Source organism: Carcharhinus amblyrhynchos, chromosome 3, assembly GCF_965287045.1.
Source record: "Carcharhinus amblyrhynchos chromosome 3, sCarAmb.v2.hapA, whole genome shotgun sequence".
NCBI lineage: Eukaryota > Metazoa > Chordata > Chondrichthyes > Carcharhiniformes > Carcharhinidae > Carcharhinus > Carcharhinus amblyrhynchos.
In genome coordinates this window covers 109,578,714-109,606,438 of record NC_137326.1, presented here as the reverse complement: position 1 = coordinate 109,606,438, position 27,725 = coordinate 109,578,714, and the positions used below count along the sequence as shown (strand labels likewise).

General features: G+C 40.3%; 1 protein-coding gene across 2 annotated transcripts in view; it reads left to right on the top strand.

Annotated features, from left to right (window-relative positions):
• The window catches only part of LOC145341008 (solute carrier family 12 member 9), a 90,139-nt gene that overhangs the window by 4,649 nt on the left and 57,765 nt on the right, over window positions 1–27,725 (top strand). Inside the window, exons 2-6 of one of the 2 annotated variants that reach the window (XM_080185687.1) lie at window positions 213–347; window positions 7,337–7,477; window positions 9,382–9,669; window positions 11,848–11,955; window positions 12,913–13,024. In XM_080185687.1, coding sequence (XP_080041813.1) covers window positions 213–347; window positions 7,337–7,477; window positions 9,382–9,669; window positions 11,848–11,955; window positions 12,913–13,024 — 784 coding nt within the window. The remainder of the gene's footprint in view (window positions 1–212; window positions 348–7,336; window positions 7,478–9,381; window positions 9,670–11,847; window positions 11,956–12,912; window positions 13,025–27,725) is intronic. The other variant, XM_080185688.1, reaches the window with a different exon arrangement.

Sequence of the window (27,725 nt, the reverse complement as noted above, 5' to 3'; positions counted from 1 at the left end):
TCCCGCAGTAAACAATAATCATTGAATTTGATTTTAATAAATATTTTTTCAATGTATTTGCTGTGCCTTTAGGACAGCTTCCTCTTTCAGTTTGAGTTACAATATTAATAAATTCATATTTAAATTATTTTCTATTGACTCAGGGCAGTATTTTAATGTAGTGCAAATGTGTCCTTTGGTTTAACAATAACGACTGTTTTTTTTTATTGAAGGTTTTGTTGTTGGCCAAGCAGGACTTTACCAAAGTATTCTCATGTACATTGTGGCATATTTCATCATAAGCATGACTGTGCTGTCCGTGTGTGCTATCTCCACTAATGGAGCTTTGGATGCTGGTGGAGCCTACTGTATCTTTTGATGTTATGATGATGATTCTGAGTTTATTAACATGGTGTTAATGTACAGGGAAGGCAATGGAGCAGTGGTATTGTCACTGGACTAGTAATCCAGAAACCAGGATAATGATCTGGGAACCCAGGTTCAAATCTCACCATGGCAGATGGTGAAATTTGAAATCAGTAAAAATCTTGAATTAAAAAAGTCTGACTATGAAACCATTGTTAATTATCATAAAAACCCATCTGGTTCGCTAATGTCCTTTTAGGGAAGGAAATCTGTTGTCTTTACCTGGTCTGGTCTACATGTGACTCCAGACCCACAGCAATGTGATTGATTCTTAACTGCCCTCAGCGATGGACAATATTGCTTGTCTAGCCAGTGATGTCCACATCTCATGAACAAATATTTTAAAAAATTAACTAGATGACAAGTCACACTGCCTAAATCAAAAGCTTCACTTGTATTGGCATTTAAACGGAAAAATAAATAAACGGTGATGTTTTCCAGCGTCTGGTGATATTCTGGTAAATTTGAGCCAGCAATTTTCTTGTTTCAGGTCAAGGAAGCTCTTAGCTCATAACTTTTTGATCAATTTTAACTTTATATATCTATCATCACCCACTCTGCTCATATCTCTTGGAGCATTTCCATTCACTTAAAAAGGGAGGATTGCAGCTATAGAATTTGGTGGCAGATATGGTACATAAAATGAAGACTAATATATTGATAAGGAACATGAGTAGACTTTTCATCCCATCGAATCCATTCCATCATTACATTAGGCCAGGGCTGACAATTACTTTGACTCCATTTAAGTGCAATTGATCTGTATACTTTGATGCCCTTGCTATAAAAATGTCTACCATTTAGGTCTTAAATTGGGATTGACTCAGCATCCACAAGCACTTGAATAAAGAGTTCTTTGTTTCCATAGATCCTTATGTGAAAAATTGCTTCTTGATTTCACTCCTGAATGGCCCAGCTGCAGTTTAAAGAATGCGCCTCTGGCAAATTTTCTATGACTGTTCAATGAAATCTTTTTGTCATCTTAAACACTTCAATAGAATTGCCCCTCGGTCTTCTAAACTGAAGTTCTTGTCTTCCTTTTAAGCTTTAAGCTGTCATTATTTTGCTGAACTTATGCTGTACCTCATTTGAGGTCAATATTAACCTGAGGAGCATTGTTTAAAGCTCGGCACAGCACTGCAGATGGGGCTTGACCAAGCGTGAATAATTGATCCACAAACCAGCAGAAATAGCACAAGTACTCAGAGTCTACATGTTTACAAATCATTTTTAAAAGATCATCCTCGGAGATACAAGTGTCGCCAACATTAGTTGTCCATTTCTAACTGCCCTTGATGATGGTTAACTGCCTTATTGAACTGGTACAGTCCATTTTGTACATTTTGAATCTACAGAGCTGCTGAATTTGATTATTTGCTTCCACATTAGAACATAGAACATAGAACACTACAGCACAAACAGGCCCTTCGGCCCACAAGTTGCGCCGATCACATCACCTACCAACCTACAGACCTATCTATAACCCTCAATCTCATTAAACCCCATATACTCATCCAGAAGTCTTTTAAAAGACCCCAGCGAGTTCGCCTCCACCACCACTGACGGCAGCCGATTCCATTCACTCACCACCCTCTGAGTGAAAAACTTACCCCTAACATCACTTCTGAACCTCCCTCCCCGCACCTTAAATCTGTGTCCTCTTGTAGCGACCATTTCAAACCGGGGAAATAGCCTCTGAGAGTCCACCCTATCTATTCCTCTCAACATTTTGTAAACTTCTATCAGGTCGCCTCTCAACCTTCGTCTCTCCAGGGAAAAGAGTCCCAGCTCCCTCAACCTAACTTCATAAGGCATGCCTCCCAGTCCAGGCAACATCCTTGTAAATCTCCTCTGCACCCTCTCAATAGCTTCTACATCTTTCCTATAGTGAGGCGACCAGAACTGCGCACAATACTCCAAATGAGGCCTGACAAGGGTCTTATAAAGTTCCAGCATTACCTCCCGACTCCTAAACTCAATCCCTCGATTAATGAAGGCCAGTACACCATACGCCTTCTTGACCACCTCCTCCACCTGCGAGGCCGATTTAAGAGTCCTGTGGACCCGGACCCCAAGATCCTTCTGCTCCTCAACACTACTCAGACTTCTGCCCTTGATAGTGTACTCGTTCATCCCGTTGGTTCTGCCAAAATGGACGACTACACATTTATCCACGTTGAAGTCCATCTGCCACTTCTCTGCCCAGTCCTGCATCCTATCTATGTCCTGCTGCAACTTTTGCCATCCTTCCAGATCATCCACAACACCACCGACCTTCGTGTCATTACATAAACAACTTCATGCTATCATTCTCACATATTAGCTTGTCACATTTTTCCGTCATATTCAGCCTTGTGTGAAGACAGAGATCAAAAGAAAGAGAAAAGCGCACAATTACGTTGTGCCTTTCTAAATAGAAAGGTATGCTATCAACTTCCATAAGGCATTATGGTTGGTGCAGTGGTTAGCACTGCTACCTCACAGTGCCATGGATCCAGGTTTGGTACTGTGCCTCAGGTGACTGTGTGGAGTTTGCATGTTCTCTGCATGTCTGCGTGGGTTTCTTCCAGGTGTTCTGATTTCCTCCCGTACCCCAAAGATGTACAAGTTAACTTGATTCACTATGCTAAATTGCTCATTAGTGTAAGGGGATTAGCAGGGTAAATGCATGGGTTGTGGGAATAGGGCCTGGTTTGGATTGTTATCAGTGGGCCAAATGACCTCATGTTGTACAGTAGGATAGGGATTCTGATTCTTTGATTTGATCAAGTTGGTCTTGTTTACTCATCCCTCTTAGATTACTACATATCATACCATTTCCATTTTGGCCCCAAGCACATTAAATCATTGGTAATTGTAAGCATGATGTCATTGTAGGTCAGGACCAAAGATTAAAGTTTGTGTTATTAAAGCTCCACCCATGATCTCATCATTTTAAGGTTCAACTTGTGTAATATTTCTTTGCCAATTCTTGAGTTGCGCCTTGTGCAAACTAACATCTACACATCCAATTTCTCTGCTTGCCAAACTCCGCTAACTCCTTCCCTAGCACATTGTGTCAAGTTCCACAAACTTGTTTGCAAATATTTTCTTGATATTGAGATCATGTGATACAACATCAATTAACCCTGCATTTCAGTTCATATCTTCACCCTTCTAACTCTGGTTTGTGTGAATTTTCCTGTCTTCTCTATTCCACTACAAGTGATAGATCTTTTAGCTATTATATCCCCCACTCAAAATGCTTTCCCTTACTACATCTTTCCTCGTCTCCAAAGTTTACTTCCTGGAACATGCTTTTGACTGTTTTCCCCAAATCTTTTCACAATATCTGCTTAATCAGACTTTATTCATTTATTTGCCCTCCCGCTGGGGAAGTTTCACACTTTATATATGTGCATATTGGTAATAGTGATATTGTTTTAGGTAAAATGAAACATTTACTGCACCTATTACTTGTAGATGGCAGTGTGTACCATCTGCAAGTTCTCTGCAAGAACTCACCAGGCCTCCTTAGGCAGTACCTTCCAAACCCATGACTGCCACCAATGAGAAGGACAAGGGCAGCAGATACATGGGAACGCCACCACCCACAGGTTCCCCTCCCAAGTCACTCACCATCTGGACTTGGAAATATATTGCCATTTCTTCACTGTCGCTTGGTCAAAATCCTGAAACTATCTCCCTAACTCCACTGTGGACGTACCTGTACCACATGGACTGCAATGGTTTAAGAAGGCAGCCCACCACACCTTCTCGGGCAATTAGGGGTGGGTAATGCTGGCCCAGCTAATGCCACTCACATCTTGTAAACGTTTTTTAAAAAACATCCAAAATAATCTTTATCATTTTTTACCCTCTCCAATATTCATAAGGATCTTGATCCTGATAATATTGTGAAATCAATAAAATTGCAGAGGACAAATTTGCAGCATTAACTTCCAGTGAACACTAAATACATATCATCAAAATGATTCTTCCATGTTTTTTTTGATTAGGACTGCTATTTTTCATTATCTTTTCAAACAACACAGTGCAAGTGGTCTTTCCAGATATTTCTATCTTAAAATAAAACTGATCATCTCGACATTTCAAGATGAAACAAAATAATTTGCCAAATGGATAACGGTTAAACATTAGTACATTATTCTCAGCACTTATCCTGCTTTGATCAATTAGCTTGTATAACTAGGAATTGGTGAAGTGTGAAGGAACAGATAGTAAATTAAATGAGGTGTGAAATTGGCCTGGGATTGAAGGATAAAGAACATGGGACCTGAATTGGCTGAAAGCTTGTGTCAAAGAAATGGTGCAACTGTGGCTTTATTCTGGTTCAGAAATCACAAGAGGTTATGGTGCGAGTGACTTATAACATTGAGTACGTCATGCCATTGTTTGCTGGGAATTTTGCGCTGCTGCACAGACCCTCAGCAAAAGAGCTGGAGGAATAATTATCATAGCTTCACCCCCAACTAAATGCAATGGTCCAATCAAGTTTGCTGAAATAATGCCATTGTGTTTGCCACTTACAAACTACCACCGGAAGACTTGGAGTCCAGCGAAGTATCCAATTAATCAGCACGTTTTCAGTTTGAGAGGTTAGCATTAAATAACATTCTCTGGCCTTAAAATGTTGGAAGAGAATTATATTGAAATGTGCCATTTTGGAAAGACCTGGCAACCTTGCACATCAATGAATTTTACTGATTTATTTGAAAACATGCCTAGTAATAAGAGGTACATGGACTTGATTTGGTGGTGTTTGGAAGAATCTCCTTTAATACTAGTTTATCTTAATGTCTGTTGGAAGGAATTTTGGCAAATGCTTTCGGTGTGTCAGATTTGCCGTTTGTCAATAACTTCATAATTTGGCAAATAAAACATCTTGAACTCTCAAGTTAACACCATTAATCCTTTTTTTGGTAGAATGGGGGTGAAAAGAATGGATATTATATGGGGCTGTGCATGCGTGTTTAAGGATAAAACTGTTAGGCTTTGTCAATCCAACCTTAATTTACTGTCATAATTTTGTCTAAAATAAAACAAGCGGTTACTTGCTGCAAAACAGAGTCAGAAATGAAATTAATCAAAAACCAGGATTTGTAATATTGACTGTAATATAGAGCGGACATGGGGAAGATGTTTCCATTAGTAAGAAAGTCTGGGATCCGAGGGGTCCAGTGTCAGAATAAAGGGATGGATCCTTTAGAACCAAGATGAGCAAGAATTTCTTCAGCTAGAGGGTGGTGAATCTGTGGAATTCATTGCCACAAAAGTCTGTGGCGGCCAAGCCATTGAGTGTATTTAAGACAAAGGCTCTTGATTGGTAAGGGGATCAAAGGTTATGGGTAAAGGTGGGAGAATGGGGTTGAGAAACACATCAGCCATGATTGAATAGCAGAGCAGAATCGCTGGGCTGGATGACCTAATTCTGCTCTTATACTTTATTGTCTTATGGAGTAGCATTCCTTGTTTTTGTGCCATCCAGATCATAAGTAAGAGAATGGGTTGAATTTTACAACAGTTGCTCTGTTCCTCCACGGACTGAACTAGAACAGTTTCTCAGTGAGGGATACTTCATAGAAATTTCATAAAATCCTTACAGTGCAGAAGGAGGCCATTCGGCCCATCAAGTCTGCACTGACAGCAATCTCACCCATCTGCGTAACTCCACATGTTTCTAACCTACGCATTCTGTGACACTAAGGGGGAATTTAGCATGGCCAATCAACCTAATCCACACATCTTTGGACTGTGGGAGGAAACCCACAAAGACACGGAGAATGTGCAAGATATAACATTGAAAAATATGGAAGGGCATCAAGTTGCTGTACTTTTGTGATAAATAACCACTGAGCTTGCCAGAAAATGTTAGGGCTTGTTAATTCCAGTGAAGTAAAGTTTTAGTTGTGATATCAGCATGGTAGCACAGTGATTAGCACTGCTGCCTCACAGCGCTAGGGACCTGGGTTCGATTCCGGCCTTGGGTAATTGTGTGAAGTTTGCACATTCTCCCTGTGGTTGTGTGGGCTTCCTCTGGGTGATTTGGTTTCCTCCCACATGCTGGTTAGGTTGATTGGCCATGATAAGTTGACCTTAGTGTCAGTGGATGAGCAGGGTGAATATATTGGGTTAGGGGGATAGAGCCTGGGTGGGATTGTGGTCGGTGTAGGCCCAATGAGCTGAATGGCCTCCTTCTGCATTGTAGGGATCTATGATCCTATATCTGTCTTTCTGTGTCAGACTCCTGTACTTTGGATAAGTATCAGATATTGACCATGCCATTCCCAATTAGCAGCCATTTTTGCTGCTGGGTATTCAGATTTTTCTCTGAAAACTGACGTGAGTTCACTAATGAAGAATTAGGGAACTCAACAGTCTAAATTATGGCATGCATTTTGATAAAATTTACAGCCTTAAATTGTATACTATAAAACTGATAAATTTCCTATTGGTATCCTAAAAGTGAATCATTTCAACGGCCAAGAATGTGTAGTGAAAGGAAAACATTTGGAAAATAAGCTTTCTGTCTCAATATGTGATAAGGCAGACTTAGTTGGGTTTCCTACTGCAATGTTATGACCATCAAGCTGTGCACTATTGCCATATTATGACATTCAGGCTATGCACTATGGTGAAACATGAGCTCACGTTTGTCCATTTTGCTTGCCTGCATCCAGAGTTCTCTCCCTGACATCTAAATAGTTACATTTTACTGTTCGTAGATGTCCACTAACTTTGCATAGATTCAACGTTAATCTGTACAAGTTCCTGTGCATGCATTTCACACCAGTTGGTGGCTTTTATAATTTTATTTCTTTGCAACAATTTCTTGTGTGCAATGAAGTAAGTTGTGTAGAGTAAGAATGATGATTCAGCTTTTGTGAAAATAAAAGTTGCTCAGTTTTTTCCTTCACAGATATGTGGTCAGATATGATCAGTCGAGCATTGGGTCCAGAATTTGGAGGCAGTATTGGAATCATGTTCTTCTTTGCAAACATATGTGGGAGTGCCCTTTACGTGTTGGGACTTGTTGAGTCTATAGTTGACATTTTTGGAGTGCCGCCAGCTGGTAAGCACATGATTTTAAACCCATTGTTCCAGTTCTGTTTTGGATTTGCATTTCTGATAAATGTTATGCACTTTTAATTACGGGACTGGTTATTCCCACTACTGCATTGTCACTTGGCACAGTAACAAGTCTCACAGCACCAGGTTAAAATCCAACAGGTTTATTTGGAATCACAAGCTTTCGGAGCGCTGCTCCTTCATTAGGTAAGTGATGAACTGATGAAGGAGCAATGCTCCAAAAGCTCCAAATAAACCTGTCAGACTTTAACCCGGTGTTGAGACACTTCTTACTGGGCCTACCGCAGTAAACGCAGGCATCTCGACATCATTGTTATTTGGCAAAAGGAAAGAAAAATGATCTCAAAGATGAGCATGAGTTGGTAAGCTGGTGTAACAGTAAGGATTTAATGCCCTCTGTTCTTTGCTTATACAAAAACCACAACTTGATGAATCATGCTGCAAGTGGAGCAGGCAAACTTGTCACTCATTCTTTATTCCTAAAGATATTCTGAAATGGGACCATTTTGTATGGTGCTGAAAAGGTATTTCAAAACTGCTTGGTTACAGACTAGGTAATGGGCAGGATTCTCTGATCTCGTCCATACCCACCCAGCTGCCAACGAGAACGGAGAATTTGGCGCTCAGCCAAAACTCCACTCACTGCAACAGCATCGGCGAACTCCAGCTGTGGGCGAGGTCAGAGGTCTCTGGCGAATATGTTTGAAAACCTAAGTGAGTTGAAGGATCCACCTTGATCTGGGAGGTATACACTTGTGATGCAGAAATTGATGATATCTTCATGGCTATTCTGAGAGATTGAAGGAACTGGCTGAAGAGAACAAAGCTTTTCTGCACCCATAGTGATCCTAAAATTGCAGTTGGTTTTGGCAGAGTGCTTTTTGGCAAGGAGTGTTAAGCGTTGTTATATTTTGGCCAGATCTGGCATTAACTTCAAAGCACCAAGCAGACTCAAGTTTGTGTTCCTTGAGGCAGCAAAGATGGGGATTGAACCATGCAGAATGGCTAGGTGAGAGAGATTTGGCTGAGGTTGAAGGATTAATGGTAGAGTTAAGGGCATTGTTGAACAAATTACCTGTTGTGGGGAATGCAGGACTAAAGGCCAGGCAGTTATAAGCTTGAAGTCCAACTCTAAGTGACTTGGGCCGATAATCCTCAGGTATGGCAGTTAAGTTGCAGCAAAGCTTGTATTTACACAGCCAGATGCTTCAGACTGTTAGTCAGAGGGCACTTAAAACAATCTAATCGTTCAGGATAGATTTCACAAACCCAGCTCTCTAAATATTGAGGAATACCCTATGGTTACTGGTTTGTATTCCTTCCTGCAGTGGGAAAGAACCAGTAATTTATTTTTGAGTCATTCCTGCATTAGAATTGGCAGGATGAGCTTGCTGGTGGATAAGAAAGCAATCCCACATCTCCATTGTTTACTGCTGGCAAGACTAGTAATGTCTTTCCAGACAGAAGCCCTTTAGTGTCCCAAGATGAGTGCGTTAGGGGAATTAGCAGGGCTAGATACATTTGGCTATGGGGATAGGGCTGGGGTTGGATGCTCTGTTAGAGTGTTGGTGCAGACTTGATGGGCCAAATGGTCTCCTTCTGCAGTGTAGGGACTCTGTATGTCCTTAAACATGTGCACCCCTCCCCCGCTCCACCCTGTCCTTTCCCCAAAGCAATGACAGCAATACCTTGAGCTGTGTTTCTACTGTTACGAAATTTCAGATTTACAGAGAAACAGCAGTCATATTGTTTGAGACAATTAAATCTTGAATGTCACATTGTGGATAATTACAGTTGTCTGTGCCATAGAGATTAAAATATAGCTCTGATTTTACAAGAGGTCAGCTTTGAGTCATATATTACTAATTGAAACATTTTCTTTTGCAGGGCAAACTGCAAGCACCGTGCAGATTCTTCCAAGTTCCTACTGGTATGAACTTCTCTATGGCACAATCATTCTTATCCTCTGCCTTCTTGTATGCTTGGTTGGAGCCGACATCTATGCAAAAGCCTCCTTCGTAATCTTCCTTATTGTTATTGTGGTACTTGGCACCATATTCATCAGCTTTTTTGTAGTGTCACCAAAATCTATTAACATCACAATGAGCGAGGGGAACATCTCGGAGGCTTCATTCACCGGATTTAAACTGTCGACTCTGAAAAGTAATCTTCCATGTAAGTTAATCTGAAAAATACTACAGTAGTATTGTAAGTTCATTCAAAATGTATGTAGATTGAAACAGTATTAGGGCAACAGTGTTTTGTGATCACTTATTTGCATAATTTCCAGCTTGTTTATTATTAAAATGATTAGTCAAAACTTGTACACAACACTTCATGTATTTGGTCTAATTGCGGAAAATAATCAATGCTCATTGACCTTCTGCTGTGAAGGCAGAAGACAATATGAAACTTTTCTTCTGTATATTGCTGAAAATAATGACATGCTACCAAAGCTTTTTGTTTTGCATTCATCAGGACGGATGCAAGAATACCAAATTTCAGATAAGCACAACAACTTATACCACAGGCAAACATGGTGCTGATTGGTTGGCAACTTAACTAATTGGCCAAGGCATAACATGGAGCTCCCCAAGCTCCTGGTTACTTTTGAAAAAGATGCAAAGCTTTTTTTTCGCAGAGAATAGGGTCCCTATTGTCACTTCAAGCAAGTGTAAGTGAGCCATGTCATCAATGCGACTGATTATCTTAAATTAGTTGTTAGTGTAGCTGATAAGTGCAGAACAAAGCATTGGCAACATCAATTTCTTTTCAGTCATATTCAAGTTCTGCACTACCAAGTAACTGCTTTCTTCGTTCTTTCAGTTCTTGGAAACAAATTAGTTTTCTAACATGAAAGTTACTGGTGATCAAAGTTTCTTTTTACAAAACAAACGTTTCCCAAAGGGCAATAAATTGGTGCTTTATTTTTGCAAGTATAGGTCACATGGTGCAATGAGAGCAGCATAGAAGCTTAAGCAAATTTATTAGATTTACTTGGGTGTGTCCATTTCCTTAGTCAAGTAGTGAATTTTACTCGATGAATGCTGCTCTGTTAGGGGCCCTGAGCTTATTCAAGAGCAATCTGTCCATGTTGGTCACTTTGCAAAATATTTAGGTGCAAACTTGTTCCAACTTGCTGTCAGCTCAATCTTGGATGAGTCTGAAGTCTTTAGAATCATAGAACACCTACAGTGCAGAAGAAGACTGTTTGGCCTATCAAGTCTGCACTGACTCTGTAACAGAACATCCCATACAGGCCTTATCCCCTTAGCCCCATGTATTTAGCTTGCTCATTCCCCTAACCCACGCATCTTGGGACACTAAGGGCAATTTAGCATCGCCAGTACATCTAACCCGCTAGTCTTTGTACTGTGGGAGGAAACCAAGATCATAAAAACACTTGACATGTAACTGGGCAATAGGTTAAGCAGGAAGCATAGGGAAAAATGGCATTATTGCTTCTATTTTTACTTCCATCTTTTATGGGATGTGGATGTTACTGATGAGGCCAGTATTTGTTGCCCATCTGTGATTGTTCTTGAACTGAATGACTGAAGTGAGGGCAGTTAAGAGTTAACCACGTTGCTGTGGGTCTAGAATCACATGTAGATCAGACAGGTAAGGATGGCAGATTTCATTCTCTAAAGGACATTAGTGATCCAGATGATTTTCACACTTGCCATTACTGGGATTTGATCCTGTGCCCCCAGAGAATTGGCCTGGGTCTCTGAATTACTTGTGCAGTGTCATTGCCTCGACACCATTGTCTCCCCATGGATAATGCATGCTAAAATGGCCTCCCTATGGCCTTAAACTAAATAGAGGGGATAGTTCTCGAGAGATGATACATAGGCTGACAAAACAGAAGAATGTGGTAGCATTGCAAGGCAGTTATTTAGATAATGATATCCAGGGTGTGACAAAAAAGGAGTGTACAAGCATTAAAAAAGCAGCAAATGGGGTCAAAGGGGGAAAATGATTTAAAAAGCAAAATAAATGGCTCCTGACGGAAAGGCTGTGAAACAGATTTTTAATCAGTAAGGGCATTGAGGGTTATGGGAATAGGGTGGGTAAGTGGAGTTGAAGAATACGTCAGTCGTGATCTCATTGAATGGCAGAGCAGACCCGAGGGGCTGAATGGCATACTTCTCCTGCATCCAGTGGCCTTATTGGGCATGGCATTAGCCATAGCACTATGTGTGAAGGAAGGCTGTGAATGAAGAAAAGTAAAAGCGAGATTTTTATTTTCCCTGCCATAAATTCCAATTAATTTGGATTTTTTAAAACTTGGATTAGATCCTTTTTAAAAAAAACAAAAATCAGTTTGTGTTGTCTCTATTTCTATCGCAGCTGACTACGTAGAAGATTACACAACTGGCAAGATGATGAGTTTTGCTGCCGTATTTGCAGTTATGTTCAATGGATGCACTGGTATTATGGCTGGATCCAATATGTCAGGTAAGGTTCAAACAAATATTTAAAGAGCAATATGGGTGTGAAGTGTATTGATAAATTTGCTGATTGCACAATGTGCATATCAATTAAATTATTACTTTGAATTTCAAAGATTTTGGAAAATAGGCTTCTGCTCTATGCAGTTGCATTGTTATCTGGCATATTTAGAAAAAAGAAGTTTTGGCCTTGGAGGGAGTGTTGAGGAGGTTTACTAGGCTGATACCGGAGTTGAGGGGGTTGAACTATGAGGAGAGGCTGAATAAACTAGGCTTGTACTCGTTAAGAGTATAGAAGAATGAGGGGAGATCTCATTGAGACATATAAGATGATGAATGGGATGGATAGGATAGAGGTGGAGAGACTCTTCCCGCTCAGAAAGGACAGTAGGACTAGAGGGCACAGCCTCAAGATAAAGGGGGGGCGGTTTAGAACGGAGTTGAGGAGGAACTTCTTCACTCAAAGGTTGGTGAATCTCTGGAATTCTCTGCCTGTTGAAGTGGTGGAGGCTGCCTCGCTAAATATTTTTAAGACGCGGGTTGATAGGTTTTTGATAGGCAAGGAGATTAAGGGTTATGGGGAGAGGGCAGGAAAGTGGAACTGAGCCACGACAGATCAGCCATGATCTTATTGAATGGCAGGGCAGGCTCGAAGGGCTAGATGGCCTACTCCTGCTCCTATTTCTTATGTTCTTAAGTTTTGACTGTCTTGCGATCTATACAACATGGTATCAACAAGATTTATTGCGTGGTAGTTTGTAAGGATTTAGTGTTCCGAGTATGCATTACAATGTTTATTATAGTGCTAAATCCGCAGTGGCAGTTTTGTTGCTAAATCATTTGTTAAATGCTATTTGCTGGTTAGAAATGTCTGTTTATGTGCATCATGAAAAATTCAATGAAGTTTGGGTTACAAAAAAAAGTTAACTGAAGTTGTAAATCGTTGCTTTGATGTCATTTTCAGGTGATTTAAAGAACCCCAGTTATTCTATTCCCAGAGGCACTATTACAGCAGTAATCTTTACGTACATCATTTATAACATTTTATCTCTGATGATCAGCTGCACCTGTGAGAGGTGGGTCTAATTTTTATTTTTTTTAATGTCCTAATCTTTTGATGAATAAACAAATTCTCCATGTGCCTGCTCTCTGTTATTTGAGATTATGGTTAAGTGAAATTATTACAAAGCGAAAACATTAAGTGTGTGCTTTTTTTTAATTCTTCTGCTTATAAGCCACCTTTTTAAGTGTTTGGGAGAAAGTGAGCCATATTTTGAGGGAGCCATACACAGTTATACATTAACCTGTGCACCTTCAGTTACACTGCTGTTTGAGATGCACATGTTTATTCACCCAGAGTTTGTGTTAAAATTCCACTCTGTCAGTTCAGTTGATAACAAGAATGCAAGATTTAAAAAAAAATTGAACAGCAGACAAAAGATTAATGATATTTGGCAAGAGTTGCTGGATTTAAACATTATTTCTGGTCAGGATACACTTAAAAGTTTCACTAACAAGCGTATTCCCTTTACAAAATATTTATTTGTACGTACACATATGCTATATATCTTGGAAAAAATGATCAATTGATTTAATATTCATTGCGTTACAGAAAATTGTCTCCATTAACTATGGTTCAGTGACGTAGTCTTAACTGTTGTTATGCCACTATGTAATCATAAGCTATACATTGCAAACAGTATATTTGGAAGGAATATTGACAACATAACTGCCTTGTATGAATGAACCTGGACCTGAACATCTCTATACTGCAGAGTACAAGGGTGGATAGCTTCAGTTGCTCTCGCACCCTAAAGCGGTACATTTCTGTGACTTTGAATAGTTTGCTTAAAGATTATTGCTGGCCAGTTTTAGTGTTTTTTTTTCCTTTGTTCCTGGATGTGAGCATCTCTTGAACCACTGCAGAACATGTAAATCATAGACTCCTACAGTGCAGAAGGAGGCCATTCGGCTCATCAAGTCTCCACCAACCACAATCTCACCCAGGCCTCTCCCCATAACCTCATGCATCTATCCCGCTAGTCCCCCTGACACTAAGGGGCAATTGAACATGGCCAATCCACCTACCCGCACATGTTTGGACTGTGGGAAGAGACTGGAGCACCCAGAGGAAACCCATGCAGATGTGGGGAGAATATGCAAACTCTGCACAGACAGTGACCCAAGCTAGGAATCGAATCTGGGTCCCTGGCGTTGTGAGGCAGCAGTGCTAACCACTGTGCCACCGTGCCGCTCATGTAACATAGGTATTCCCACAGTACTGTTAGGGAGAGATTTTCAGATTATTGATCTAGTGACAGTGAAGGAACAGCGATATGTTGCCTGTAATGATGTTGTATGACTTGGATAGAAAATTAGTGATGTTGCCATGCATCTGCTGCCTTTATTCTTGGTGGCAGAGTTTGGAAGTTACTACTGAAAGAACCTTGTCACTAGTACACATGGCTACCACTTTGCACAGGTGGTGAAGGGAATGAATGTTTAAGATGGTGGATTTAGTGCTGAGAAGGGTTGCTTTGTCTCGAGAGGTGCCAAGCCTCTTGAATAATGTTGGAGCTGCGCTCATCCAGGCAAGTGGAGAGTATTCTGTCATACTCCTGACATGTGCGTTATTGATGATGGACAGGCTTTGGGAACTCAATGATTCACTCGCTGCAGAATCTGTCACTATCTGTGTGGAGTTTGCACATTCTCCCCCATGTCTGTGTGAGTTCCTCCGGGTGCTCTGGTTTGCTCCCACAGTCTGAAAGAAGTGCTTGTTAGGTGCTTTGGCCGTGCTAATTTTCCCCTCAATATTACCTGAAAGCCGCCGGAGTGTGGCGACTAGAGGATTTTCACAGTAACTGCATTGTCGTGTAAGCCAATTTGTGAAAACTAATAAAATAAAACTTAGTTTCCCTAGTAGCTACAGTATTTAAATGGCTGGTCCAGTTTAATTTCCAGTAAGTGATATTAATACTGGGAGACTCAGCAATGGTAATGCCATTGAATGTCAAAAAGAAACATGGTTAGATTTTCTCTTTGTTAGAGATGCTCAGTTGGCTGGGACTTGTGTGGCTTGACTATTGCTCGCCACCTCATCAGCCCTGAATGTTCTGCAGCAGGCACAGCATGCTTCAGATTTCTGAATGGTGGTTGACCACAGTGCAATCATCAACAAACACCCCCATTTCTGATCTTGCGTTTGCATAGTGCCTTCAACATAAAGCATAATTCAAGGTATTTCTTAGATGGGGCAGAATGATAAACCTTTTAGGCTTAGCATCTAGCGAAGATTATAAGAGGTTGAATTTTAGGGACATCAGTGTTAGAAAAATAATTACTTTTGGAAAGAAGTGATGAGGTAAATAGGGCTGATGGGAAAGTAGAAATATCCTTTTTTGAACTAAAACAACATTTTAATTAACAGGATTAAATTTTTGTATTAAATCAAGTTATTAAGGACCAATCAATGTTTAGAGCAAATTGAAATAGCTCTTCCCCTCATTTTATTCCTTGTTCTTGCCTTTGTGAAAGCAGTGACTCATGCTAGACAAGAGTTCCACAGGTATTGGCTCATCTCCAATGCTCCATTGAAGTACTGATCCATATGCGAAGTTCAGCAGTGAGTGTGAACAAGCTATTCTATAGTGCAGGGTGCAGAGGAAGAATTGATGCTGTATTCGTTGCTAACCTTATCCGCTATCCTACTCTCTGCACAGATGTTTATCTCCATTGCATGCTCTCTCTTTGTCCCAGCCCAGGAATATTGTAGTGCCATTGTGCCTTACGTTCAACATTTCAGCTAAGGTATACTAAGTTGACTTCTTTATTGTTTAAATTCATGCCATTCATTCAGCTGCTTCTGCTGGTTTGAGCTTTGATCTGGTGTACTTCTCCAGTTTATCTCTGTGCGTGGCTACTTTTGACTGCTTGGTTTTTGACCTGTGAAGTGCAGTAGGATGCTTTCCTGTGTGAAAGGCACTATGTAAATGCAAGTTGTTTTGAGACTGGGACTGGGTTTTTCTTGGTCTATTTGACTTCACATTGTACCAAGGAGGACTGAGCCGATGGAAGTCAGATCATGCATTTCCAGAAATGGGCAGTCATTTTCACTAGGTCACAGCAGTCCTAATGTACAAATTAATGGATGTAATGGTTGAGCAATTTTGCACAGTACCTTTTTATGACTTGAAATGTTATTCTTTTAGTGAAACTAAACTAAACTGAGATGCTTTTTTTAAGTTGAATTTATTTCAAATTTGTGACTAACAGCAGGTTATTTTGTTCCAAGCTTGTAGCCATTACAGAAGAAATGTTACTCGGTCTGTACATCAGTCATTTTAGCACAATGCAGTCAGATCATTATGCTCCCTTAGAAGAAAGCATTTAACCTCCATGCTTTTATACACCACCTTCCAGAGCAATTAGACCCTGCCGTAGAAACCCAGCTCTCCCAAATTGATGAATGTATCTTACATTTTTACATAATACGCTGAATCTCATGTGGGTCACCTTCATTTGTTCTGTAATAAATTCTGCTGCACCACAAATCGATTATTGCTCTAGTTTGTGGGTAAGGCGGTTGAAATTCCATTAACATCTTAAAATGTTTTATGAGGAATGCTTACTTCATGTTAACTAAGTAGTATTTATTTGAGACAAAATCAAAATTAAATGCGGCAACTCCTCTTGTAATTTAAAAAAAAAGATTTGTTTTACAAAGACTTTCTTCAGCCTTTTCTCTCCCTCTTATCAAGGTGCTGAGTCAAAGGGCTTCACTTGAAATGTTAAGCAGTCTTCTCTGTTTCAGCTGCCGACTGATCAGAACTGTTTTTATTTGCTCAAGATGTGGAGGGTTGCTGGTTAGGCTGGCCTTTACTGCCCATCCCTAATTGCCTTTTGAGAAGGAGGTGGTGAGCTGTCATTGTAATGGCGCCAGTCCATGTGGTGTAGGTACACCCACAATGCTGTTAAGGATGTTTTGCGATCTGGATTCTAACCCTGGAGTAAGAAAATTCTTGTCAAGGAATAACCTTATTCGCAAAAAGAACAGTCATTAATTTAGAATGCAAAGTAACAGGTTTAATGAACAACAAAGATTAATATTGACATTTCACTAGTTGAGACGGGACTGTACACAAGTTCAACACGTTGGTCTGTCGTTATTGTAAATTTCAGGATTTTGGGCTCTTCTTTTCTTAGTTCCTTGAACCTGGTTTCTTGATTACTGATGTCCTTTTGAGATCTAAACTAAGTCAGTTTAATATACACACAAACCGCTTTACAGCTTCAAGTCTTCAACTCTGGTGAATCATTTTTGAATTTTTCAACCTACGACTTCCCAATCTATCTTAACTGCTAAAACTTTCATTCCACCTTAACTGCTGAAGCTGCACCCTTCACAACTGCCTGCTGAATGTGGAACGCTTTCAAGCTACTCACTCCACAGTTGTTGAGCATTCTTTCTTTCTTGCTTTCTCTTGTTTATAGTAGAGATTTTTTTAAACAAGTAATATTCACACTCTTTGAAAGCAAATACTTTATCCCCAATACTGGATCCTATTTTTGATCTCTGTACTGGATACTTATGGTCCTCCTCAACCTGCGGCAATTATTTCTTCATAGAATCATAGAATCCTACAATGTAGAAGGAGGTCATTCAGCCCATTGAGTCTGCACTGACCACAATCCCACCCAGGCCCTATCCCTATAACCCCATGCTCTCACCCTACCCAGCTCCCCCTGACAACTGGGGGCAATTTAGCATGACCAATCCACCTAATCTGCACATCTTTGGGCTGTGGGAAGAAATTGGAGCACCCGTGCAGAGGCAGAGAGAATGTGCAAAGTCCACACACAGTCACCTGAGGCCAGAATTGAACCTGGGTCTCTGGTGCTGTGAGGCAGCAGCGCTAACCACAAACTTCAGTCACTTCTGTGTTCATATAGTAATCCCTAACCAAGACAATCATATTGACTGACCGATGCCCACTCCTGGCTTGAAATCTTTGGACAAATGCCCAGCAAGTGTCCTGTCCTGCCATTATCTCTTGGCAAGTGCAAAAATCTTTTGAAGTACTAGTATCTTTGTTTGCAGGTATGTACGTCTGTATCAACACAGCTATTGATTTCTACCCAATTATGTGAAATTCTTGACCATTGAGAAGAGCTCTTCTGGCTTCCATACAAGAACCTAACCTTTGTTTGTATCCTTTATTTGAAATTCTAGCCCTCAAACTGCCTTTCTAGCCAATCAACATCCCAGTTTTGGCTTATCTTTACTGATAATGCTAGACTCACTGGAGCCTCAGCTATAACTCCACATGATCTTTCTCAAAGCTGCATTACAGTATTTTGGCACTTAGAGATGCCTACTTAAAGACTTCGTACCATTCCAGTAATACATATAAATGATGGCTTGTTATCACAAAGCTTATGTACAGCGCAATTTGATAACTTAAGTAAAAATAAAATATTGCAGATGCTGGAAATCTGAAATAAAAACAGAATGCTAGATAAACTCAGCAGTTTTGGCAACATCTGTGGAGAGGTAAGCACTGAGAACTCCCTCTTAGCCAAGCCAAATTTATCCTGCCTGTAAAATATATGCCTGATCCCACTCCCACGTAAGTCATGGCCTCCACACTAGCTGATGTTGTAAATTATTTCCCCACTGTAGGTTTGGTTCCCTGCCTGTCAAGATCATCAACACCACCACTGCCTCCGACTCTCTTAAAGAAAGCCATTCTCAAACTGGCTTTCCTAGCTAAAATTTGCTATATCTGCTGGTGGACTGATCTGTCAATGCCACTCTTTTGTCCAGCTTGGCCTCTTCCCCTTCATGGCACTGAAATGGCCCTAATCAAAATGCTCAATGTCATTTCTTTGTGCGTTTTCCCTTTGACACTACCTTCTTTTCTTTTGCTCAGTGTACTGTCTTATTTGATTTTCAATCTGATTGGAGACAGACATAGAAGATAGGAGGAGGCCATTTGGCCCTTCAAGCCTGCTATGCCATTTATTACGATTGTGGCTGATTGTCCAACTCCGTATCTGAATCCTGCTTGCTCCCCATAAAGTTTGATCCCATTTGCCCCACGTGCTATATCTATTGCCACATAGAACATCAGTAACAAAGCCCCTCATTCCTTTCCTGCATATTCAGTTCCAGAGTTTCTCCAGGATTCCATCCTTGGCTTCCTCCACTCCGTCATCCCTTGTCAACATTAACTGCAAATCTCATACATCGCTCCGTTGCCTTGGTGGTGTCTTAATTACCTGACGTCTGGCCCAGGAAGTGCTCTAACTTTCTCCAGCAAAATATTGATGAGACTGAAGCCATTGTCTTTGGCTCTTTCTACAATTTCCAGCCCTTTGGTGTTGACTCTGTTTGCTCCCTAGCCACTGTCTCAGGCTGGAACACTCTCTGTAACTTTGGTGCTTTTGTTGACACTGTTGCTTCCACTGCTAACATTGTGCATCTCTACCTTATTCAGATTTTTGCAGGCTCAGGTAATCAAGTGCTCTCCTGGGTGGCCCTCTTATTGTCTCAGGACTCGAGCTTTCTATATTGAAGGTTCTTGATAAATGTAGGCCATCATCCTTGCCCCTTCTTTCTTCCCTGTTCAATTTTATTGCTTCAATTTGGGACGGGCGGGAAGTAATTTCATCCAGGGCCTTCTGAAATTATCAATGAGAATTGTGACAAAAATGGAGTATTTTTTGTCTACTGATAATTCTGTCGTGCCATGTGGGAAATTGAAAGCCAATTCAGCCATTCAGAATAAATCAACATAATATTGCAACGATTAAATTTCTCTCCAGGTAGTTTGTTTAAAGTAGGTGTCAAGGCACCAAATTTACATAAAAAGTGATTGGTTAATGTCAGTGTCTGACAGTTTTCAAAATTAACAACTATTATTTAAATAACTAGCTGGTTCCACTTGATATTTCATGGGTATTTATTAGCATGTGCTTTTCAAAAGCTCGATCAGATAATGATGTGATCTGCTACTTGACTGGAGCTTCAGAAGAGGAGATAGCTAAACTGGCTTTGATGGTTAATGAGGGTAGTAATATAAAAAATTCCAGGATGAAAGTAATTATAGTCATAGTTTTAGCACTAATTGAGAACTATTATATTCCACTATTCAGAGTTAGCATTATGTAGCAAGTGCTATACTTCTATCATCTACTTGTTCACTTTCTAGTCAACAGATTTGTTAGTTATTAAAGCGTAGAATAAATTCTAATGTTAATATTGCTCTGCTATTGTCAAAGACCAGGAGGATTCCATCGAGGTCAGGAATGGGGCTACTAGTTGAATTATTCTTTAAAAGGTTCTGTGCTTATTGTTCTGCCTGCAGTAAGTTGTCATAGAATCTCTACAGTGCAAAAGGAGGCCATTTGGCCTATCGAGCCTGCACCGACAACTTGTCCCATTCAGGCCCTATCTCCATAAACCCATGTATTTACCCTGCTAATCCCCCAACACTAACGGGCAAATTAACAGCCAATCAACCTAACTCTCACATTTTGGAGTGTGGGAGAAAGCCAGAGCACCCTGTGGAAACCCATGTAGACACAGTGAGAATGTGCAAACTCCACACAAAGTCACCTGAGGCTGGAATGGAACACGGGTCCTTAGTGCTATGAGGCAGTAGTGCTAACCCCTGTGCAACCATTTTGGCCCCAGACAGATAAAGGCAAATGCAAATATACTTAAAGGCACAGGGAGCTAAGAGCTCATCTTCAGGAGTAGTATCATAGAATCCCTACAGTGCAGAAAGAGGCCATTTGGCCCATTGAGTCTGCACCAACCACAATTCCACCCAGGCCCTACCCTATATCCCTACATATTTACCCGCTAATCCCTTTAACTTACGCATCTCAGGACACTAAGGGGCAATTTTAGCATGGCCAATCAACCTAACCCGCACGTTAGACTGTGGGAGGAAACCGGAGCACCCGGACGAAATCCACACAGACATGAGAATGTGCAAACTCCACCCAGACGGTGACCCTAGCTGGGAATCGAACCCAGGTCCCTGGAGGTGTGAAGCAGCAGTGCTAACCACTGTGCTACCGTGTTGCCCATCTGAAACACACCAAACATATCCAAGATTACAAGGGTAAATGAACTTCAAGCATTGTGGTGATTTCAGTTTCTGTTTGCTGTTACATTGGTATTGAATTCAAGTTTCAAAGTTAATCCCATCTTGTTCAGTTCCCTTAAAGTATCACAACCCTTCCCTCATCCTGATTGACTAGCTGTACTTTGTTATTGCCCAACATTAATGAGAATAATTGAGTTATAAGTTTGAAGTGATGGGCATCAGATGGATTTAATTAAAAATCCTAAGAAGCTTATTTTTGATTACATAATGCCCAATTTAGCAATATAGTTGTATCTATCTCCAATAAACAACTTCTAGAAAATAAAATATTTTGAAGACTCAACGTATTTTCACTACACTATTAATACTAATCATGTATTATGAGCTCCAAATTTTAATACTTTTTTTTGTTAAACATTCATGGTATGAGCTGAGATGCCACAGAGGTTTGAACTTTCGAATTAATAATTATAGTATTTGGGGAAAATCTGGCTTGCCACTTTGCATAAATTCCTTTTATCATGTTTGTGATTCAAGAAAAAGATGGATGAAATTTTACTTTGTCTTCTATGAGCAGTTTGGAACCTGAAGGATTGGTGGTTGATTTTTAAATGGCTTTATTGTCCTGTGCAGTGAGAGCACAGATTTCAGTTTTGGAAGAATTGTATTATTTGGACTGCCCACAAGAGGGCATAAAACATGAGTTTTCTTTCCTTTGCTCATTTGTTCTTTCCAAGACAGTCGAATTTGGTTTAACTAATACCATGGGAAAATGTAGAGGGGAGGAATTAATTGCCATTTTACTGAAATTTCTCTTCCCTTTTATGGACTCGGCAAAGAAAGACATGTTGCCAAAGTTTTTCATCTTGCACTCATCAGGACAAACAAAAATACCAAATTTCAATCAATCACAATTTATACTGCAGGTGAAAAGGGTGCTGACTGGTTGGTTAACAAGTTGACTCTTGCTGAAGGATTGTATGAAGAAAGCAATGGCAACCCCAAGCTTGGCAACATGTCTTTCTTTTCAACAATGTTCAAGTTCTGTACTGCCAAGAGACCCCGATGTAGTATTTTTCCCCTACCTAATTATTAATACTTCCAGCTCTCCCCCCAGTGGGGACCAATAAAAGCAATTCAGGGTGACTCATTCCAGCATCCTATCTTTTACTGTGAAACAATTCGTTCATTCTTTCCAACTCACAGAATCCAAATGAAGTGCAGATATACAACTCATTGCATTACAAAAAACGCTGGACTATCACATCCTACATATGAATGTACAAATTAAGAGCAGGAGTAGGTTGCTTGGCCCCTCAAGCCTGTTCCACCATTCAATAAGGTCATGGCTGATCTGATTGTAACCTCAATTCTGCATTTCTGCCTATTCCCCACCCGCCCATTAATCAAAAATCTATCTACCTCTGCCATACAAAGATTCTGCTTCCACTGTCTTTTTGAAGAAGAGTGTTCCTGAGAGACTCAAGGAAAAAAATCTCCTAATTTCTATCTTAAATGTGCAACACCATATTTTTAAAACAGTGACCCCGAGTTCCAGGTTCTCCAAGAACATCCTCTGCACCTCCATCCTATCAGTAACCCTCAGCATTCTAAAAGCTTTGATCTTCTAAACTCCAGTGGATAGAAAGCCAGTCACTCCACCCTCTCCTCATTCCTGGTAATAGTCTAGTAAACCTTCTCTGAACTGCTTTGAAAGCATTTACATCTCCCTTTAAATAAAGAGATGAATGTTATATACAATTCTCCAGATGTGGCCCAGTACAACTGAAACATAACCTTCCTACTTTTATAATCAATTCTTATCAAAATAAATGATATTCCATTAGTTTTCCTAATTACTTGCTGTACCTATATACTTTTATTGATCAGGGCACCCAGGTCCCTTTGCACTTCAAAGCTCTGCAATCTCGCCATTGAGATAATTAAGCTTTTTATTCTTTCCACCAAAATGGACAATTTCACATTTTCTCACATAATGTTCCATTTGCCAGATTTTTGACCACTTGCTAAACCTATCTATGTTGCTTTATAGCCTCCCTCATCCTCTTCACAGTTCACTTTCCTACCTATCTGTGTTATCAGCGAATTTAGCATTCATACCATCAGTCCCTTCATCTAAGTCATTTATATCAATTGTAAAATCTTGAGGCTGCAGCCCTGATCCATGTGGCACACCAATTGTCACATCCTTTCAGTTCTTCCCCCAGCGGGGACCAATAAAAGCAATTCAGGGTGACTCATTCCAGCATCCTTTTTTTCTTTCTTTCTCTCCAACTGACAGAATCCAAATGAAGTGCAGATATACAACTCATTGCATTTAAAAAAAAATGCTGGACTATCACATCCTACGTATGAATATACAAGTTAAGAGCAGGAGTAGGTTGCTTGGCCACTTGCTAAACCTGTCTATATCTAGGAAAAAACCCATTGATGCCAATTCTTCATCTTCTGTTCACTAGCCAATCTCCATGGTGCCGACACCTTAAGAAGCAATCTTTGATGTGGTGCCTTAAGTTGCCAGAAGGCATTTAATAACTACAGTACATTCACCAGTTCCCCTTTATCCAGAGCGCAGCTTATTTCCACAAAAGAACTCTGATAAGTTGGTTGAACATGATTTCCTTTTCACAAAACCATGTTGACTCTGCCTGATTATCTTGAGTTTTTCCAAATGCTGTGCTGTAACATCTTTTAATAGTAGCTCCTAATGTTTTCCCTGTGACAGATGTTAGGCTAACTGGCCTGCTATCCGTCTCCCTCCCTCCTTTGAATAAAGGAATTACATTTTGGTATTTTCCAATCTATTAAATCTTCCTGAAGGTAGGGAATTCTAGGAAATAAAAACCAGTGAATCAACTGTCTTATTAGCCATTTCTTTCAAGATCTTCAGGTGAAGTCTATCAGACCAGAGGATTTGTCAGCCCACCAGATCAACAACTTGCTCAACGCCACTTCCCTTGTGATTGTAATTTTCCTGGGCTCCTCCCTCCCATTTCTCGATATACAGCTATTTCTGGGATGTTTCTCCTGTCCTCTATAGCGGAGACAGATGCAAAATACCTGTTTAATTCATCCGCCATATCCCTGCTTTCCATCACCAATTCCCCACAGATGGCCAATGGTCACTTTAATTTTTTTCTTATGTAAATATCTATAAAAACTCTTGCTATCTGTCTTTTATATATTACATAGCTTTCTCTTGTCTTCTAGGTTTTCCCTCCTTAACAATCTTTGTCGCGTTTTATGTTCTTTATATTCTTCCCAATCGTCTGACCTACCATTTGTCTTTGAGCAAATATATATTTTCTCGTTAAGTTTAATGCTGGGCCGGATTCTCTAATCTCACCAGTAATGGGCATACTTTGGTCCCACTACTGGGAACAGATTTGGCTAAGTGCCAAATTCTCCATTCTCGCTGGCAGCAGTAGCGGGGTGTACAAGATCGGAGAATTCTGGCCACTCTCTTTAACCTTTTTGTAATTTAACTTCAGATTTTTCATCTTTCTCATTGGAATGTGTTTTCTGTATATTCCTGAAATGTCCCTTTAAGTGCCTGCCGCTGAACCTCTGTTGATCTATCACTTTCATATTTGCCCATTCATTTTAGTTAGTTCCACTTTCATGGCCTTGTTTGAGTTTGAAATATTCGCTTATACGCACTGTTCCCACCCTCAAACTGAATGTAAAATTCAGTCACGTTATGATTGCTACCAGCTATGGGGGGCTTTCATTATCAGGTTATTAATTAATCTTATCTTGTGACAGTCTAGTATAGCTTGCCCTCTGGTTGGTTCCAGGATGTGCTGTTCTAAGAAATTATCTTTAAAACATTCTATAAATCCCTCATCTATGTTACCTTTTCCCATTTGATTTTTTCCAATCTGCTTGCAGATTAAGAGCCTCTAAAAATTATCACCTTTCTTTTCTGGCAAGCTCTCATTATCTCTTCCTTTTTATTGTCTGTCCTACCTTATAGTTACAATTAAGGGACTGGTACAACGCTCCCACAAGTGACTTATTGCGTTTATCACTTCTTATCTCAATAAAAACTTCTACATCCTGATTTCCTGATCTTGGGTCATTCTTCCCTCCTGTGCTAATTCCATTGTTAATAAACAGAGTCACTGTTCTGCCTGTTCTTCCTAGGTCATGCAATTCCTACAGTACAGAAGAAGGCCATTTGGCCCATCAGGTCCACATGGACCACAATCCCACCCAGGTCCTATTCCCATAACCCTACACATTTATCCTGCTTATCCCTCTGACACTAGGGTCAATTTATCATGGCCAATCAACCTAACCTGCACATCTTTCAGACTATGGGAGGAAACCAGAGCACCTGGAGCAAACCCACGCAGACATGGGGGAAAATGCAAACTCCACACTGACAGTGACCTGAGGCCAGAATTGCACCTGTGTTCCTGGTGCTGAGAGGCAGCAGTGCTAACCACTGTGCCATAAGTGTCACAGACCTTTCAATATTCAGGTCCCAATCTATGTCACCCTGCAGCCATATCTCTGTAATGGCTATTAGATCATACTTACTAATTTTAGCTGCACTATTGTAACAAAGCTGGACCTAAAGAAAAGTTTATTTTCTCTTTTGATAAAAGCAAATTGCTGCAGATGTTGGAATCAAACAAAAAAAAAAGCTGGAAAATCACAACAGGTCTGACAGCATCTCTTCTTCATCCAGACTTGAAACATGAGCTCTGTTCTCTCCCCACAAATGCTGACAGACCTGTTGACATTGTTTGCTTTCTCTGAGTTGGTTAAAGTGTCTGCTGTGTAAATAGGTGACCCTGGGCAGAAGTTTCCTGTTGCTGCCTGCCACAGGAATCATACTGGGTGAGACATGGACTATGCAAAGAGCCGTTGACCTTCGGTGGGATTTCCTGGTGTTGGAGCGAGTATGGCCAGAAAATCCCATCCTCGGGTTCAAATCCCCAGCATAGCCTGATTTTTAATTCAGAATGTTGGACTAATTTGTGAAATTGAGCACATCTTTCATTTGGGGCATAATGTGACTTTGTTCTGAAGTATTTCAGAGTGCCTTATTAAAATTGTCCTTCCTTCTAAAATAGATTACCTCCAAGCATTTTATATAAAAACCTTTCTCGCCAAGTGTTGTGAGTCTTTAGCATTCCTTTCCCTGGGGAGCAGTTGAGGCAGGATACTTTAATATTTTTGAGGCAGAGACAGATAAACTTTTGACTAACAACGAAGTCAAATATTATCAGGGATAGGGAAAAATGGATTTGCGGCCAAAATGTGATCAATCATTATATTATTAAATGGCAGAGCCGGCTTAAAGGGCCAAATGGTCTACTCTTGTGCCAAATTCATATGTTTGAACATGACATTTTAATGTAAAATGACGTGTTTTTATTTTGTCATCTGACAAACTCGTTTTGCAATCATGTGGAAAGGGTGGATTTTGGAAGCTGTGAATGAGATAAATATTGAGAAAATTAGTTTACTTGACGAGGAAAAGGGTTGTTCAGTTAATCTTGCAAATCACGCAGGAGCTTTGGCTGTGACTGAGGCTAACCGTGTAATAATCATCGGAGATTCAGTCAGGCGGTGCGAGAGAGAGAGATTATTGTTCTGTGCTAGAGATAACAATTGATAAATGGTAGTAAAACAGTTTATGCTAATGAATTCATAAATCAAACACTGATTCATAGCACAAAATTATTCTGATTCATATTTGAGACAAAAATGTTGTTGTAGTTGTGCTTTTTTTGTTTTGAGCTACTGTTTAATTGCTGCCCTGATATCATCTTATCCAACAATGGAAAGATGAGCTGACCTGCTCTACACCATAAAACACTGAGGGGTGGGCTCCCCATTCCTCACTGGTGGATTGGCCATGCTAAATTGCCCCTTAAGTGTCCTAAGATGTGTAGGTTAGGGGATTAGCTATGTGGGGTTACAGGGATAGGACAGGGGAGAGGGCCTGGCTAAGATACTCTGCCAGAAAGTCGGTGCAGACTTGATGGGCCAAATGGCATTCTCTGCGCTGTAGGGAGTATATGATTTTCAGAATCTGCAGTGTTTGCCTTTGTTCTCCTGTGTGGAACTGTTTTATGTTTACTGTCATTTCTGGGCATGCAGATTAATTATTGATCATTGACTGTATTTCATTTTTTGGTTTTCTAGAACAGTGATCTGTGGCATTGTTTAAAAATAAGAACTGGAATATTTTATTCCAGTTGGCCTATGAAGTCAGAAGTGGGTCTGATTCAGAATTCACAAAGTAGACTTTCTACCTGAAGTTATTTATGCTATTGAGTCGTGCCGCGAGAAACGGAAACTAGCAAAAGCTGCTGGCTACATAGTGCTGCAAATGGTTAGTTAAATAGTTTGGTGTGCTCCAGTAGCAGGGTAATTCTGCTTTACTGCCAGATAGCCATGTAAGCCTTACCTACATATTGTGACTAACAAGAGGAGGAGGTGGGGACACACTGAACAATGCAACACTGGGAAGAGCAGCAAATTAAAGTTGCCTGCAACTGATTTAATTTATAATCTAGTACTGATGGATTTCACCAAGTCCCACCCCTCCTCTGAGATTTCCAAAACATGATGTGGCTCTTGCATCGTTGTACCGTTGACGACTATCAGACTGCTTTGC